This window comes from Arvicanthis niloticus, chromosome 1 (assembly GCF_011762505.2).
Source record: "Arvicanthis niloticus isolate mArvNil1 chromosome 1, mArvNil1.pat.X, whole genome shotgun sequence".
NCBI lineage: Eukaryota > Metazoa > Chordata > Mammalia > Rodentia > Muridae > Arvicanthis > Arvicanthis niloticus.
Window position 1 is genome coordinate 128,978,781 of NC_047658.1, and position 17,587 is coordinate 128,996,367.

General features: G+C 40.1%; 1 protein-coding gene across 2 annotated transcripts; it reads left to right on the top strand.

Annotated features, from left to right (window-relative positions):
- The first annotated feature begins 2,706 nt into the window (after positions 1 to 2,706).
- Positions 2,707 to 12,503, top strand: Zfand5 (zinc finger AN1-type containing 5). Of its 2 annotated transcripts, XM_076918385.1 has the most exons (7): positions 2,772 to 2,790; positions 3,085 to 3,574; positions 7,100 to 7,259; positions 7,654 to 7,765; positions 8,340 to 8,443; positions 10,264 to 10,389; positions 10,905 to 12,503. In XM_076918385.1, exons 3-7 carry the CDS (start codon positions 7,109 to 7,111, stop codon positions 11,051 to 11,053), a joined length of 642 nt encoding a protein of 213 aa, XP_076774500.1. In that variant the 5' UTR covers positions 2,772 to 2,790; positions 3,085 to 3,574; positions 7,100 to 7,108; the 3' UTR covers positions 11,054 to 12,503. The 2 variants fall into 2 exon arrangements, with proteins under 2 accessions (XP_034350675.1, XP_076774500.1); XM_034494784.3 differs by having other exon boundaries at positions 2,707 to 3,574.
- Positions 12,504 to 17,587: the final 5,084 nt, after the last annotated feature.

Genomic DNA, 17,587 nt, shown 5'->3' on the forward strand with positions numbered 1-17,587 from the left:
GTCACTACAGCTGCTGGGAATTCCTGAGTGCACCTGCTGGAGGACAACTCTCCTCCCTGACCTCTGGCTCATACATTCTTTCCTACGCTGCCCTCTTCCTTACAGTTTCCTCTATCTTAGGGGACAATGGCTAAGTAATTATCTTGATTTGGATTCTAAAACAGGGACTCAGTGTGTCACCCTGGCTGACCAGAAACTCTACTTTGTAGACCAGGCTGGCCTCCACTTGATAAAATGCTGGAATTAAAGGTGTGTACCACCACACCCTTCTAAAATAGCTACATTTTTTTAAATGAAAAAACACAGGAAGCTGTAACTGAAACACAGGCAGAACCCTGGTTTGTTTTGTTTTTATATTCTTTGTTCTTCGTTTTTGTTAAGACAAGGCATCTGTCAGAGTCTAGCCCTGGATGGTTTGGAACTCCCCATCTGGCTGTTGCAACCCTAGAGATTTGCCTGCCTCTACCTCCAGGGTGGGGGTGATTGCATTAAAACTGAATACCACTACAGCCATCTTTTTAAACAACAAATTTAAATTAACTTCTTAGAGACCCAAGCCCTATTATAATAAAAACCTAAAACTACTTTTGTTTTTAAAAAAGGTTGACTTTTTGAGTTTGTAAGGCAAAATATGTTGTTGGATTTTTTTTTTCCTCCTTTAATACCTAATTTCACTAAGGCACAGAGGTCACTGTATACTTTAGAACAACAAAACTCACCAGGCTAAACCATCCTTAGAATGAAGGCAATTACACTGAATCTGAGACTGTAGCCTGGCACAAGAACTAAATCTCTTAAGAATGCCTTTAATCTATTTTTGTTTGTTTGTTTTTGACACCTTCTTTTTGAAACAGGGTTTCTAGGCAGCTTTGGCTATCCTGGAACTTGCAGCTGTAGACCAGGCTGGCCTTGGAACTCAGAGATCCATCTGCCTCTGCCTCCTTAGTGCTGGATCAAAGGGGAGTGTGCCACCATTAGACTTTGAGCTTATGTTTTTTCGTTTGTCTGCTTGTTTTTCCCCAAATACTGATTTGGGATTATTGGACACCTATTTAGTCTCCCAATCTCAATCTCTGTCTGTTCTCTCAATCTCTGTCTGTGATGGTCCATTTCTTTTTCATTTCTTTCTTTCTTTCTTTCTTTCTTTCTTTCTTTCTTTCTTTCTTTTTCTTACTTTTTTTTTTTTTTTTTAGGTTTTTCAAGACAGGTTTCTCTGTGTAGCTCTGGCTGTCCTGGAACTCACTCTGTAGACCAGGCTGGCCTCGAACTCAGAAATCTGCCAGCTTCTGCATCCCAAGTGCTGGGATCAAAGGTGTGTGCCACCACTGCCCAGCTCCATTTCTTAACATACTCTGCTGTACCCTTACTAAGTAGAGAGGCAGACAGGTCTCAGTGAGTTCAAGGCCAGCTTGGCCTAAAAAGCAAGTTTCAGGTCAGCTGGGGCCACACAATGAGACTGTTCCAAAACAAACAAAACTTTTTCTTTAATTAGCTTATCAGAACAGGTCGGGAGCTTCTAGAAGAGACAGCGGGAGCTGAGGATTCTCTTTCTTTCTTAAAACTCTAGTTACACTGCACACAATTGTATTCAAACTGACTCAATGTAAATAAAATAAAAGACTCTTGATTCTCCAGCCATAACGTCTAACCTGATCGATTACTGATTAGGCGTTTAGTAGATGTGTATGTTAGCATCAGCACACTGATTTTAAAATGATTTTGCTGTTATGTAAATTGGACAATATAAATTATAAAGCCCCTTTTTAATGGGAGAATAAAAAGAGACAATAAGTTATGTTCTTTTTCTAAAAAAAAAAAAAATTCTCTAAAGTTATTTTTATCCTCGTAAGTATGGTTTACATTAGCCTCTAGCGCTTCAGGCAAGACCATCCTTCATCGTGACTACCTTACCGTGACAAATGGACAGGACATTTTTCTCAGTAAACTGCTGTGATAAATAAGGAGACCCTAAATGAAAAATAGATGACACTGAAAATGGCGGGCAAATGGTAGCAGTTATTTTTATTAACTAGTTTACGGAAATAAATCCCAAAGATCCTAAGACCAATGACCCAAACTAAGTCTCAAATACCTCACTTGATCATAGCAATATAACCCCCAAAATAGGTTTTTAAAATACATTATGTACCGGGTAACCCACTTGCTGTGCAGGGAGCTGTTAGATTTGGAGCATCAGGGCAGCACCCCTCCCCCATACTACCCCCACAATGTCACAAATACAAAATCTAGAAATAAGGTTCCTGTGTCCCAGTCGAGGCCAACGCTAAGGTACCTAGGAGAAAGGCCGGGGGGGGGGGGGTCTTAAATAAATACCGGAAGTGAAGAACCCTAAGTGCATGATTGCCGCTAAGGTAGTCCTTATGTATTAAGGTCGACAGGGACGTGTTGTGCCCAGAACCGCGGAGAGGCCAGCAGAGAGCTTCCTCTGTTCGTGTTCTGGGAAGATACCCAGCACCTTGTCCTTGCCTGGGGTCCAGCTTGTCTGTCCCCTCGCTCCATCTCATCAGGCTGGTCCCTGTTCTCCGTGCTTCACTGGAATAGTAAATTTCCAGTGGTTTCTATAGGCTGGCCTAACAGTTCAGAACGGCGGCGCGGGGCTGGGGCTGGGACTGGGGCTGGTGGGCGGTCCTAGCTCAGAGCCAGCAGCGCACCGCGACCTTGGGCGGCGGCAGGCGGAGCTGCGGCGACACCCGGAACCCTGCCAGCCTCCTCCCGGCCGCGCCTTCCCGTCCCGCGGGGAGGAGACCCTAGCGGAGCTGGGGACGAAGCGTGAGAACTGGGCTGGCTAGGGAGGCTGAGGGCGGACAATAGGGTTAAAAATAGAAGCGTTGCCTCCGTGGACCGGCCGCAGCAGCTCCACCCAGGGTCCCGCGGGCCGGAGGGTGACTAGGCTACGGTGACCGCAGCCTCAGGACTCGCCCCGCCCCCAGGCGCGGCCCCGCCCCCAGCTGGTGCCTGCAGGCCAGCGGCGGGGCCTTCTCCCGCGACGTCATCGCGCTGTGGGCGTGCCGACCGGGTTTTCGCTGACGCACAGGCCCCGCCCCCGCCGCCTTTTTCCCTCAGATCCCGAGCGCCGGTCAGAGCCAGAGCGTCAGTCGTCCGGATCGCGGAGCTGTGTGCATCTCGTCAGGCGTCCTCTCGCTGCCCCGAGCCGCGCTGCTTCCCTGGCAAACGCGGAAGCCCGAAGAGCGCGGTCCTCGGGCCCTGTCGGCTCTCAGGCCTCTCCGCGCGCCTCCTCGCTTGGCCGGGACGTCGCAGTGGAGGCGTGAGGCACCGGCGGCCGAGCGCCTGGAGCGGCGGTAGCCCCGCGGCCTGCGGTTCTCCTCCTCCCCCGCCGCCCTCCCACCCGAGCTGCGGCGGGGCTCGGCCGCCTAGGCGCTTCTGCAGGAACAAAGGAGGCCCCCGCGGCGGCGCCGGCCCAGCTCCGCCTGCGGTCCGATCCGCTCCGGCCCGCGGCGGCCGCTAGCCAGCTCTTCCCGGAGGCCTCAGCCCGGCCCACCGCCCGGCGTCGCGCGCCAGCTAGCTGCTCGCTAGTGCATCCGGGCCCCGCAGGGTAAGTGGCGCGAGCCGGGACGGCGCGGGGGCGGGAGCACGCCGGATCAGCGAGCACAAAGACGGGCCCGGCTCGGCCAGCCGGCCGGCCGGCCGGGACAATGCCCGGCGTGCGGCGGCGCCAGGTGCCAGCCGGCCGGACAGACAATGGCTGAGGCGGCTACTGCCGCGCCCGGCTCCCTGCACAGCCGAGTTGTTCCGGCGAGGGACCGCCGAGTGCATGACTCAGTGGTTTTTGGAGCAGGCCCTACCGGGCTTCCCGGAGCGCGGCCTGCGCTGCGAGGGGGATGGGGGGCCTCTGGGTCCCGAACTCGGTCGAAATCGCTGGAACCCGGACTCACGGCTCTTCTCCCGGAGGGCTTTTCGTTTTTCCAATGCGATTAAGCTTCTCCCTCAAAATCCTTTTCATGGAAGCAAGTCGAGCGCCTCTCCCTTTGTTTCCTACGTGAACATTTGTGAACTTGACGTTTTGCTGGCTTTCCATGCACTCCGTGTAGTTGTATTTTGAGAGAGGGTGATATAAATTATCTGTCGATTGAAGCTGCCTAAGAATATTACCTGAGATATTAAGAAATTAATATATAGGTCAAAGCCTCCTTTCTTAAAATCGGTATTTAGTAATCAAAAGGATAGTATAAAAACGAATTTTATCTTCTCACTTTGATTTTTTTTAAGTGAGAATTAATTCGACTGCTGAAAATATTTCACTTTTACCTTTTAAGTTTGTTTTTAAAGTGTCCCGCTCCAAATGAGGGATTTCTTTTAGTTGTCCAAATTATTTGTGCCTGGGACCGGTATTAAGTATGGAAAGGAGTTTTTTATTTTTATTTTTTAAACTATTTGGTAGAGGTGACTGAGACCTGGAGAGTAAGGACTTGCCCAAGGTCAGGCTTAGTGGCACATTAGAGCTTAGAATTCGGGTCTGACCTCGAGGTGAGAGTGATCTTGCCATTCTTAACCATCATGTGCGCCTGAAACGGCTACCCCATACTTTAAAAGAAAAACTCATTCATTTCAGATTTTGAGTTGGAAAATCGTTTTTAGTCCAGTGAGGTTTGTTTTAAGCGATGAGCTAGGAAAAGCCCTGAACTTTGCTTAAACGAAACAAACAAAACATTCTAGCTATGCCAGAGGGGATTATGGATGACTAAGTTTCTAACAACTTGTTCCCCCCCCCCCCCAGAATGTAAGGGAAATACAGCATATCTAAACTAACAAACACCCTGTAGTTGTCATTAAATGTAAGGAGTGTTTGTGCTTCCGTGCTTTCTCCACTTTTAATAACCGCATTTTACCTTAAGATTTATTCTGCTTGGGTATTGTGGATTGAACGTGAGGCTGTTCTCTGATCCTGCATTAGAAAAACCTGCAGGCCTTAATTGCATTTTGTTTTGTTATGTGAGATATGTGAATGCTGCATCGTTAGTTCTTGGGGTTGTGTAGGAGTTGGCAGGCTCTGAGATATAAATAGAAGCTGATTTCAGAGGCCCCTGTTGACTAGGCTTTATGTGAGAGCCTCCATCCAGCTCAGCTTGTCACATTGCAGCCTTGTGACAGGCTGAAGCGCCCTCCCATGTGATCTAAGCTTCGGAGAAATATTAAAGCAAGTTGTGCACATGTGATGGCATTTAAAATCTGACTTACTAGAAGGGGGAAGCCTTATAGAAAAATAATGTCTTGGTTCTTGGTCTTTCTGTGTTATCTGCTTAAGATTTGAGTTGTGTTTTTCTAAAGATAAGATCCTTGTCTATGGGGAAGGCTTTGGATGGGATATTCATTACCATAAGAAAAGTGCTTCCTTACTAAGAGGAGAGTTGACCTGATCTATTGGTCTTGGAATTTCTTTCAGTATACTTTTAAAGAATACCAAGTGTCCCTGGAAGTTAGTGTCGTAAATGAGATTAGCACAGTTCCTAAAGCAGGCTAAAAAAGATCCAACTTTTTTGCGTAGGGTAAAGGTCAGTACACTACGTGGTGAAAATGAAGATACATAATTTATTTGAATCCTTTTTTTTTTTCTGTGCTTATGTTACACTCAGCATTTTAAAACCTCAGCTAAAAGTGTTTATTAAACTGCACAAGTAATCTTGAAATATTTACACTGCCCTGCTCTGAAATGAGTCAGCTAAATTCCACTCACTATTTAAAGAGACAGTGTCAACTAAATTACTACTATTGTTCTAAACTGTGGCTTTTAATCACTACATACAAGCTCGATTTGCTCAAAATAAGGTGCTCTTGTGCTGAGGGGGTGGGGGGAAGGAAGGATTGCTGTCTTTTAACTGTTTAAGACCAGGTACTCACTGACAGGATTCTTCTGTCCTGGTCAAATTGGTTAGTTCCTTCATTTTTTGATTTTTGGTAAAGAGTTAAAAGGGCGTGTGGTACTGTGCAATACTTGGAAAAAAAATGAGTGGTCACAATTTACTTTTAACCAAGTACTGTTATATTTTTACAACATTCTTTTCAAAGATAATTTTTCCTAATGTGTATTTTCTCTTACAGAGAGGAAAACTTAGTATAAATTCAGCTCATTTTTATGCTAATTTTAAACAACTTTTGGAAAAGTTGCTATGTTAAGTTTTCTGGTAGCCTAACATTAACTATTAACCATGACCAAAGATTACATTTTTATATTACTTTACTACATTTTGGCTTAGAAAAATTTGGAGTTTTGACAGGAGAAAAAAAATACTTTTTAAAGTTAATAGACACTGAAAAATTTGGGGCTGATCATTTCTTCCCAGGTTTCTAGATGAGGTTACAGGTGGTTGTCTCAGTGGAAGTATTACCCAGTGGGGCTCAAGTATGTCTTTAAGACAGGTTCAGGATGTGATTTTTAAAACACTGTATAGATGGGCCATAAAGATGGCTCAGCTGTTAAAAGAGAGTGCTTGTGGACCTAGGTTCAGTTCCCAGCACTCACATAGTGGCTCACAAAGCTGTTAACTGGAGGTCCCCCCAGTTGTAGGGAGTTGAGCACCAGGGATATATGTGCACGTACATACATTAAGGCAAATGTTTACACCATAAGATAATATTTACTTAAAAGCTGTAGGGCTAAAATCAGAGGATTCAGCCACCTTCAAATATCAAAAGGTGATTAGCTGGATTATATTGTGGGGATGTGTTTTTTTCATCCCTATTTTATGTTTAGCCCATTGAAACCATCATTTGAATGGTTGGCCTGTAGTACAAGAGACGAAAGTAAAAATGACAAGTTTTCAAAATTGATTCAGACAACCTGGATAACTGGCAGGCTGACATTCTCAGAAACTAAAATTAAATAGTAACAGATAAACATCATACACTTGAGTGTTTAATGGTACAGTTTCTTTTCAGTCCTCTAACAAACAATTCTTTAATTCACTGTTTTAAAGTTAGTAAACTATTTGCTTAATTAACAATTTTGGGTTTTGTTAGTAACAGATTTGGTGTTCAGAAATAATAGCAAAGATATCGTGTTGATTGTATTTAAATTTATTTTTGAGACATGCTAATTTTAGAAATTCTGTTTTGTTTATAGCAGAAAAATATGGCTCAGGAGACTAACCAGACCCCAGGGCCCATGCTGTGTAGTACAGGATGTGGCTTTTATGGGAATCCTAGGACAAATGGAATGTGTTCTGTTTGCTACAAAGAACATCTTCAGAGACAGCAGAATAGTGGCAGAATGAGCCCAATGGGTAAGTTGTTTCCAAGGAAAAAACAAAAAACACTTGAACTGGTGGAGAGAAAATCTAAGAATCAAGAGAATGTCGAAAACTCAAGGAGAGAATGCCTGACAAGAACTTAACATTAAGACAACAACCCAAGTGCTTGGAGTGACTACCTCAGGAACAAATGACTATTCTGCAGACTTCTTAAAATATTCTTAATTTTTTTTTTGAAATTTTTTTTAATATATGTGTTCTTTGAGATATGACTCTTTTTTTTGTCTGAATGTGAAGTATAGGATTGCAGTGCAGTGAAGGTGCTTAGATCACTAAATTAAATGCAAGTATTGATGCTTACTACGTCTTTACTAAGTGGATTTTTGTAGTGCTAAATTGTTTCTTACAGAGTTCTTTCTTTAAATAGGGACAGCTAGTGGTTCCAACAGTCCTACCTCAGATTCTGCATCTGTACAGAGAGCAGATGCTAGTTTAAACAACTGTGAAGGTGCTGCTGGCAGCACAGCTGAAAAATCAAGGTAAGAATGAACATTTCTGAGTCTCTAATAGAAAATGAAAATGTCTTTGCTATACATACAATAATCAAGGTGGTTGTATCAGGTGGCCTTGGCTTTGCCTACATTGAGCACTGGAGGATTCCATCGTCTATTAACATCTGGCTCTTGGATCGTTGAATAAAGGTGTATATCACTACATACTCCATAAACCCTTCAAGGCCACCGTTAAAAATGTTGTGTTCTTAATTTCTTTGAGGATTAGGGATTGTAAAGAGCAAGACTATTGCAGTGCCTCACAAGGTGTGTTTAAACACAGCTGCTCCTTTTGTCCTTAAATTCTAGGCAGTTAAAATACTTTCTCGATATACAATGTGATATTATACAAATATGCAGCCATGAGTTGATGAGCCACTTATCAAATTACTTTATTCTTAACTCATTTATGCTGAGCAGCCAATCTTTTCCAAATTTAAGTTAATCTGGTGCCATTTGATCATGTTGGAAATAACACATAATTTAAACTTGATAACAACTTATCTCAAAAAATAGTACCCTTAACATCTTTAAAAATAATTGTTTGCTTGAACTCAAATAGAAATGTGCCTGTGGCTGCCTTGCCTGTAACTCAACAAATGACAGAAATGAGCATTTCAAGAGAGGACAAAATAACTACCCCGAAAACAGAGGTGTCAGAGCCAGGTATGCTTTTTAAGTTTAATACTAGTTCAGTTCTGAATTTTTGCACTATGAGAAAGAATTAAGTTGGTGATGGGATTCTCTCCTTTCCATTGAAGGATCACAGGGAGAGCTATAAAGTATAGGCCAAGCAAATAAATAGCATCAAAAAATATAAATTAGTATTTTCACCCTCTTCTGCTCATCCCTTTATTACCTTCACTCTTAAAAGCAAGTCAAGTAGTCTGGAAACTGTGGAAAGAACTTAATGACTTTAAATTTCAAGGCCATAAGGAGTTTTATAGTAACCGTTCAGTCTCAGCCCTGTTAGTGTTGTGGTAAAAAGTAAAGTGAAAGAGCATACTGAATACTGAGAGTTATAAGAGTGGGACCCTTATTACCTGTGCTGTGAGACTTTAAAGATATGGAAGGGGGTTTTTGTTTTTCAGTGGGCAGTAGTAGCTTTGGAGCTAATTTTATAGTACAACCAGAAGTTCCCTAATGTTACAAGAAGACTGAATTCACATGACTTAAATCAGTTTTATTTTGTTTCTTTGTCTTTTGATAGAGAAGAAATAGTGAAGTAGAAAACCATTGTGGGGGAAAATGTTGGAATTTTAGTTGGACTTAGAGACTTTTACTGATATGCCAATTTTGGGAGTGTTTGGTTGTTTTCTCCCTGTACTATATCAGTTTCATAAAGTCAGATTATTTGGTCATGAAATGGCAGGTGAATCTGTACTTAACATGAGTCCTACTTTGAAAAAACTCACCAAATTTTTACACACACACACACACACACACACACTACTTGAAAGTAGATCAGCTAATTACCTGAATTTATTGTTACTTTATATAAATCTGTGATTTCCTATTTGTTTTTCTTCTATTTTTCTATCCTCCCCTTCCCTTGTATGTCTGAGGAGCTTATTGTTAATGTTGTAGGTGTGGACAAAGAAATGGCTACAGCATTCCCAAGTACTCGCATACATTAGAGGAAATTATATTAAGGTTGTCATAGTAGCTTAAAAAAAAAGTAGGTGGAATATTTTCATTGGTGTGTTCTTGATCCCACTGTGTATATCGGTAATATACATTGAGAAGCTAACATTAAAGCAATCTGCTTGTCCTAGAAATTGGGTCATACTGAGAGCATTGGAATTGGCATGTTGTTTAGGCAGTGGTTTTAGCATTTATATACCTAAATTTGCTATTCAAGTATACAAGTACAAATTTTTTTTTTGTCTTTGAAAGAACTAGTGAGAATGGGACTTTAATACAACAGTCTGCAGTTTTTTATTGTGACCACAAATCCTATTAGAAATTAACAAAAGGATTTTTGTAAAAGTTGCAGGGCCATGGCTTTTTATGTCTCTTGGTTAGTCAAAGTAAAAACAGTTTAAGTCCTGTTCTGAAGCCCAGTTTGGTGGTTACCTATAATCCCAGCACACTTAAGGATTAGGCAGAATGGTGGCCTTCCAGTTCAAGGACAGCTTGGGCTACAGGACAAGACCATTTGTCAGAACAACAAAAACAAATTCTGTCTCCCTGAAATTTCTTTAGTAGTTTAAAGTTAATACTTCACAAACATCTGGTATGTTTGATAGTATTTGTTTAAAATCTTAGAAAGTGGCTGACTGCTTATTTGTTTGAAGGGATTTCTTAACTGGTTGTTTACTAGAAGTATATTCTAGTATAGTAATTGTCAGGAAATAACATTTAAGAGAGGCTGCCTAAACATACATTCTGAATCTTAGGTGTTTCTCTTAAAGATTACTCTTTAAACTTTAGTTATCAGCTGGTGATTTCCAGACAGATTTCTAATTTATAACCTTGTCTTTCAGTTGTCACTCAGCCCAGTCCATCAGTTTCTCAGCCCAGTTCTTCTCAAAGTGAAGAAAAAGCTCCTGAGTTGCCCAAACCAAAGAAGAACAGATGTTTTATGTGTAGAAAGAAAGTTGGCCTTACAGGTATTAACACATAATTTGTACCTTAAAAGAGTCATTCCAAAAGGAACTAACGGGTGGGCTAACGGGTTAAGATATTGGATTTAATTTCTATCCACTTTAAATGTTGGCTTAGTTAATGTAATTATGATTAACCTCAGGCCTTCTGAATTATTTTTCTTATTTGGACTCACCCTTTGATTCCTTCCTTTAATACTTAGAGCATAGGTAGCTAACAGCAGTGAATGCCTACTTGGAATCAGGAATGAGATGGTCTAGGTATTTACACAGAATTTTGTAGTTAGTCATGTATTTTGACTTGATGGTCCTGTATGGTGTGGTAAGGCTGCATTTTGAAGTCAAGTTGTCCTAATTCTAGAACTTATTGAATTCTATGCTGTTGTCAGGAACTGACTTTTTCATAAAGTATTAAAAATCAGTTTCTTTTCTATATAGTGACTTGACTGCTTTCCCCTTTCCAATGCCCCCCTGCTCCCCAATCACTACAAGTTGCCAAGTGATTCCTTTTGTCTGTGCAGGGTTTGACTGCCGATGTGGAAATTTGTTTTGTGGACTTCACCGTTACTCTGACAAGCACAACTGTCCATATGATTACAAGGCAGAAGCTGCAGCCAAAATCAGAAAAGAAAATCCAGTTGTTGTGGCTGAAAAAATCCAGAGAATATAAAATTACTACATGTGAAGAGACTGAAACTTTGTTTTTATTTTAATATATCGTAGGAAAACATTAAAGAGCAGATGCATGGCCATTTTCCTTTGATGTTCTCCAGAGTTTTGCTTTATACTTGTCTGTCATATAATTGATATTTTAGGATGTTTGGGTGTTTGTTACAGGCAGAATTGGATAGATACAGCCCTACAAAATGTATATGCCCTCCCCTCAGTAAAATTGGACAAAAATATGCACAGCAAATTGAAATACACATATACTAGGAACAAAATTTAGTTCCATGTGCCAAACTGAATGAAATCTCTGCATGTTTGCAGCATATCTGCCTTTTGGGAATGTAATCAAGGTATAATCTTTGGCTAGTGTTATGTGCCTGTACTTTAAAAAAAAAATGGTACACCAGAAAAGGACTGGCAGTCTACTACCATAGTCAAACTTCACCTTAATTTCGACATGACTTTTGGAAGCAGGAAGAAAGCTACAAAACCAGTATTTGGTTTCATGTGTAAGTCTGGTTCAATTGGTCTTCTAAAAGCGGTCAATTAGGACATTCTGCGAAAGGTAACATCACAACTGGTTCTAAGTAAAACCATCAAGTCAACAGGGTGCCTGAGATAATCTTTGAAGCTTATTTGCTGGCCTGCACCAGAAGATATCTGCATTCTCATTACTAAAATTGTAGCACAGAACTGCACTAGGATTTGTTTACAAGAAGAAATTAAAACTCTATGTTTGGTTTTCACATATAGCAGCTCTGTTAAATAACATGCATCTGAATTTTAAGTTGCAAAGGTATCTGAACAGTTAATTTTTCATGTGCATCTTTTGTTGAATGTTTTGGTTCAAGAAAGAATGTTTAGAGCTTTTTAAAGACTTCAGTTCTTAATGTAACTGTACCCTTCTGCATGGAAAATCATAACCAACATGGCTGCAGTAGACTTCTTTAGTGGTAGCCAGCACCACTTGCAGAGGGCTGCTTTATCATATTGTATTTGGGTGTAGGACTCTAGTGTTCTTGGGTGTATTGCATGGGCTGCATTATCTACAGCATTGTACAATAACAACTAGAAAAGGCAGTATACTTCACTGATGCTTGTCTGGTAATATCACTTCTGTGTTATAATGGAAGGTTTTTTGTGATGTATGAAACTTGTGTTTTTTATATATAAATGAGTATAGTTAGATTAGTGTTGTGGTAATGCCTGTTTTCATCTGTAAATAGTTAAGTGTGTACACAAGGCACTACTTCTGATTTATTGCAGTGTTCAGTCCTAGTTTCTCTTTATTAAAACATTCAGTTTTGCTTCAATTTTATGTATCTTAGTTCTAAGTTAGATTTGCAGATGTGTACAGATAGTTCATATTTATGTATTGCACATAATCATGCTATTCAGCATTGATGCTATATTGTATTATGTAAATAATAAAAGCAGTGTACAGAGGGAAACTTCTTGTTCATTGGGTTTTTAAGCCTTAGACATCTAAACAGGAAAAATAGGAAGATTTTCATACTCAAATTTATTAGTGAGTTTCATATAGCTTTGTTTTACAAAGTTATTTTGCATGATCACTCTTGAATTCAGTTATGAATACCATGAGCTGGTCATGAATCTCAGGTGTGGCATATGATAGGCAAATTTGAAAAGTGAGATAGGCACCGTTAATACGAATTGGTCCCTGAAAATTTGAGAAAGGAATGAAATTTAAATGTTTTTCCCTCTCGTGCTTTTTTTTCTGGTTAAACAGTCTTGAATGAGAATGTAGGTAGTTTTAAACAGAAAACACTTGTTTTATTCTGTAAGGGTTTGGATCTAATGAGAGGAGAAAACCTAATGCAATGCAGGTGTTACGTTTAGATAAGAAATAACATTAAGAGCTCCAGACCAACTGAAGTAATGAGTAGAACCATTGCTTTTCAGAGATGGCTTTAGAGCAGAAAGAACGTGATTCATGTCTACCCACTCTTGGAATACTACTATCAGATGACATGTGAATGTTTTACAGAAGTCCATGTATTGAGCAGTAGTAGTCCCTCAGTCTGTGAGGGGTATTGCATCCGTTGAGTTGAAAATGAGCCATTTTAAAGGAAAAACTTTTTGTTTTAAAATGACTACTCTTCACAGGTGTCAACAAATGCTTGATGCTTTACAACTTTTTGTTGGATTGAACCAGAAGTTTCATGCATATTAAAGGAAGTGCTCTTTTCAGTGCTGTGTGGGAGTTAAAACTTAACATGGTCACTTGGTAGACCCTGACATTACAATAGCCAGTGATTACATAGTCACATTTTGGGGCAGGGAGTGATGTTGGGGGTCTTAACCCTAGTTCACAGTGCAGCCCAAGTTAACCTGTTACTTGTAATCCTGCCTTTAGCTTCCAGAGGGCTGAAATTATAGGAATGAGCTCTTGACTACACAAACACATACAGGAACTTTTAAAATTTGGGTTTAGATAATTTGTCAGGAGCATCAGCCAGGGAGAAGAATTTTGGTGTGTAAGGCACCAAGGAAGATTTGAGTTCTTCCTAGACTCTTAGATTCACAAAGTGTGTCTCATTCCAGACTGATTTAGCTGCCATTTACATTGGGATATGTACACAGGCAAATCTCTGCATGTAATCTAGTGGACCTCATCTGTAATGCTTGGGCTTCTAACCCAGTGAATGGTTAGAAAGGAAAACTAAGCTGGTTTGGGGTTGGGATGGGGGGGGGGTTGTGATGCTAAGGATCCTTAGCACACTGCCCTGCTTCGTTTGTTAGGATGATAACACCTAAAAACACTTGATACAATACCGCTTGCTATTTCATTCTCAGGATGAGTTTTAGAACTTGAAACAATGAGTTTGGTTGCTTTGCTGCCTTAGAGGCTAAGATCTGTCTATTTTTGATTTTGAAACTTGTACCCCAGGCTGAACAGCGATGTCAGTAGTCTTTACACTGCAAGTATGTACCACCGTGTCTGGCTGATTGGTTGATTTTTGTTAGAGACTGCCAACTGTAAATCGCCATGTAGCCAGGCTGATGTTAAATCCATCAGCATTTCAAGTGCTGAGTTACAGATGTGACCTATCATGCCTCTCTTAAGATCTCTCACATAAAGTGATTGGAGATGTTCTTAAAAGATCTGGAAAATGCTTATAAAAATAGCAAAATGCTAATACACATATCTGGTTTTGTTTTTATATAATTCGTTCTTAGGGGTTCAGAAATGAATAGCTTGTCCCATAGCCAATCACATGGAATATGTGCATTTTAGTTCATTTTGTGTAAACACCTGCTTATGTACAAATGCATTTATTTGATGTGTGTCTTCATTTGAAATAATTCTTGAAAGTGGGTGCCATCTGTAGTAGTAGGTCTTAGCTTTGGGGAGGGTTGGTTAGCATCGATAACATTGTGTACCTGAGGGTTGGAGAGGTAACTCAGCAAGTGAGTGTGCCTAGTGCTCTTCCTTAGAAACTCCCAACACTTTGGGAACATTTGGGCACTACACATGCTGCCACCAAGCCTAACCTGGGTTTCATCCCCAGGGCCCAGAGAACTGCTTATTCTTAGACTTGTATGCAAGCATCCACACACAATATAAAAACTAAAACTTGCAGAGTGCTGTTTTAATCTTCCCTCAGACTACATTTCTGTCCAAGTAAAAATGAGTTTTGTAGAATAGATGTAAATCCATTTTTATCACAACAGCTAAGTGCTTCTTTGCTTTGAGTAGAGACATTCTTCACATGACAAGTTTGAGGCAGGGCCCATATATACCCATATATAGCCTGTAACTTTCCATGTAAACCAGGCTTTTAGTTTTGAGATTAAAATTGTGAGTACTGGGATTAAAGGTGTGGGCCACGAGATATTAATACCAAGCTGAAGTAGATTGTAGGTTACTTTTAAATAAATTGAAACTCTTGAATATTACTCCTGGTTTTGTTTGCAATTGTCACAGAATTTCTATGTTGTAACTAGGCATATAGGGTTTTGAGCTAATCCCTGCACTCCAGAGTCTGAGGATTCAGCAAGTTTCAGGCCAGCCTGGCTTGTATGAGACTTTTCGGATTTGGGGTTATTTGTATCTGGGGTGGTGAAACATACAAAAGCAGTTCAGTTAATTTGCTAATTTACTCAATAGGAAATCTTTCCAATATATTTTCAAAGTTCAGTCAAGGGCAGGAACTGTTAATGAAAGACATCACATAAGCAGTCTCTGTGAGTATGTGTGTGTTTCTGTCAGCATTGGCTCAAACACTTGTGTCTAAATTTCTTGAACAGCCTGTGTGTAAAACTCATGCCAAATTTAAGTTCGTTGACCTTTATTGCATGTTTGTGGGGGAGGGGGGTGTCCCTCTATCACTAAAGATTTATTCAAACATGCAGATGATGACAATGCTTGAGGCTTTCTGTTGGGTCACATCTTTCTACTCTTATGAAAGCCCTTGGTTTTTGTTTTTAATTCTGTGTCCACACCAATGAGAAAAGTACTCCACCAGAATGGTATTTCTCAAAGAAGCCCCACCTTGGACTTATGGCATATATCTAATATAACTACATAGTATACTAAATGGCTTCTAACATTAAGCTTTAGGGTTATTGTTACTGTCAAGCCGTTTTGCAGTAATAACGTATTAAAGAATGGTTACTCTGCCAACTCATCGGTTGCTAGCCGTTTGTGTTACACATTATACAGAAATAAACTACATACTTTTTTTTTAAACTACATACTTCTAAGAGTGCCATTTTTAGTTTAACTTAGTTGGCATAAAGATTAGATTGTGTTGAATATCTAGGGTCACAACAGTTTTAACATTCCTAGATTATATCAGATGAGAAAAAATGATGTCAGATGATATCTATTTAAAACATGTTCAGTGTACACATTGTGTTGTTGGCATGGCTTTTAAGCATTGCGGTGATATGTTTTAAAAGACAATAAGGCTAGCTTATCAGTCATTAATAAATTGAGATCCGTAACTAGCAGGCAGCCCACATTATAACTGGTGTTTCTGTTGTGTAAAACATAAGGACTATGTAATTGAATACTAGGGATTATACAAGTAAATACTAGATGAAAAAATTATAAAAGGGTTATACTATTGCATTCCTGGAGTGCTAGAACCAGGGTATGAAATAGAAAGATTAACAGGTTACTTTTATTTACTCCCCTCAGAGGGCACTATCTTCCCTCAAATTTTGTTCAAAATTTTCTTAAAAGGTTTTCTGTTGTTTTAACCAGAATAGTAGTAATTTAAATTTATTCCATTTTAAAGCCATGGTTGTTTTTTAATTTGTTTCTTCAACACAATTTATTCAATTTTATTTAACTTCTACCAGGTCTGGTTTAGGCTTAGCAAAATGCAATCTGTCGAGGCAAAAATTAGAAATGGTGGGAATCTGTTTACCTTGGGGAACAGGTCATGTTCAGACTGGAGCACCCAGCACTGCATGAGTTTAACTTATGCTTTTAAAGGCCTCACCTTCTTCAAAGAGATGATAATGCATGGCCATTCCTTTTGGGCCTGGAGGTAAAATAGCCATGAGCTACAGTTACTAAGAACATCAGGAGGAAGTTGGTTAGGCTGATTTCCCATTATCTAGCAAGAAACAAATGCTCTGGTGTCTAAGTGCTCAGGTAGCCTAAATTACATTCTGGCCAAATGAGTTTTTCTGGCCATCTTCTGGATTAGGGATGATATTTTTAAAAAGATCTCTGTTAAAGTATACCAGAAAGGACACTTTATATTTATTATACATATTATATATATGGTTAGTATAGGGCTAATAACCAAAAAAAAAGAGAACATTTTTAAAATTTACTTACTCAAAATACTGTTAACTAAGAAGGTTTGTACAGTGTTTTAAATTCCTTATACAGGTGCTTCAATAGAAATTTAATGTAAGTATATATGTAATTTTAAACTTCTTGACATCCACATCCTAAAAAATAAAAAGGGTGAAATTAGTTTTTGTGTATTTTTACTAACCCAGTATATCCATAGTAGTATCCCGTATCCCAGCACTTGGGAGGCAAAAGTAGGCAGATCTCTTGTCTGTTTGAGGCCGTCTTGGTCTATATAAGTGAGTCCCAAGCTAGGCAGGGATACACAGTACAAGTGTGGGTTCCAGGTCAGGCAGACCTGCACAGTAAGATTTTACCTAAAAATAAAGCCTGTGACTGGTTAAGTTACTTCCTCTTTTGCACCTTAGTGCCTTCATCTATATATATTAAGTGATGGTGTGGGTAATGGGTTGAGTAGCAAACACACTATTAAATGTAGTTAAAGTTTCACTTTCTCTTTTTAAAATTACATATACATATATTTGTTTGTGTGGGTGTATGTTATGTTCAAGTGCACTCAGAGGCCAGAAGAGGGTTGTGAGTCATCTCATGGGTGCTGGGAGCCAAACTTGGGTCCTCTGGAAGAACTGAAAGTGTTCTTAACTACTGAGCCATTTCTTCACCATCCCCCTACCCCTACCCCCAAAATACTGCCCCCCCCCCCAAATACAGGGTCTTACTGTGTAGCCGAGATTGACT

Coding starts and splice junctions, on each gene's coding strand:
- Zfand5 (XM_034494784.3), top strand. CDS start 7,109: ATGGCTCAGGAGACTAACCAGACCCCAGGGCCCATGCTGTGTAGTACA. Junction 7,260..7,653: donor TGGCAGAATGAGCCCAATGG/GTAAGTTGTTTC, acceptor TTCTTTAAATAG/GGACAGCTAGTGGTTCCAAC. Junction 8,444..10,263: donor AACAGAGGTGTCAGAGCCAG/GTATGCTTTTTA, acceptor CTTGTCTTTCAG/TTGTCACTCAGCCCAGTCCA.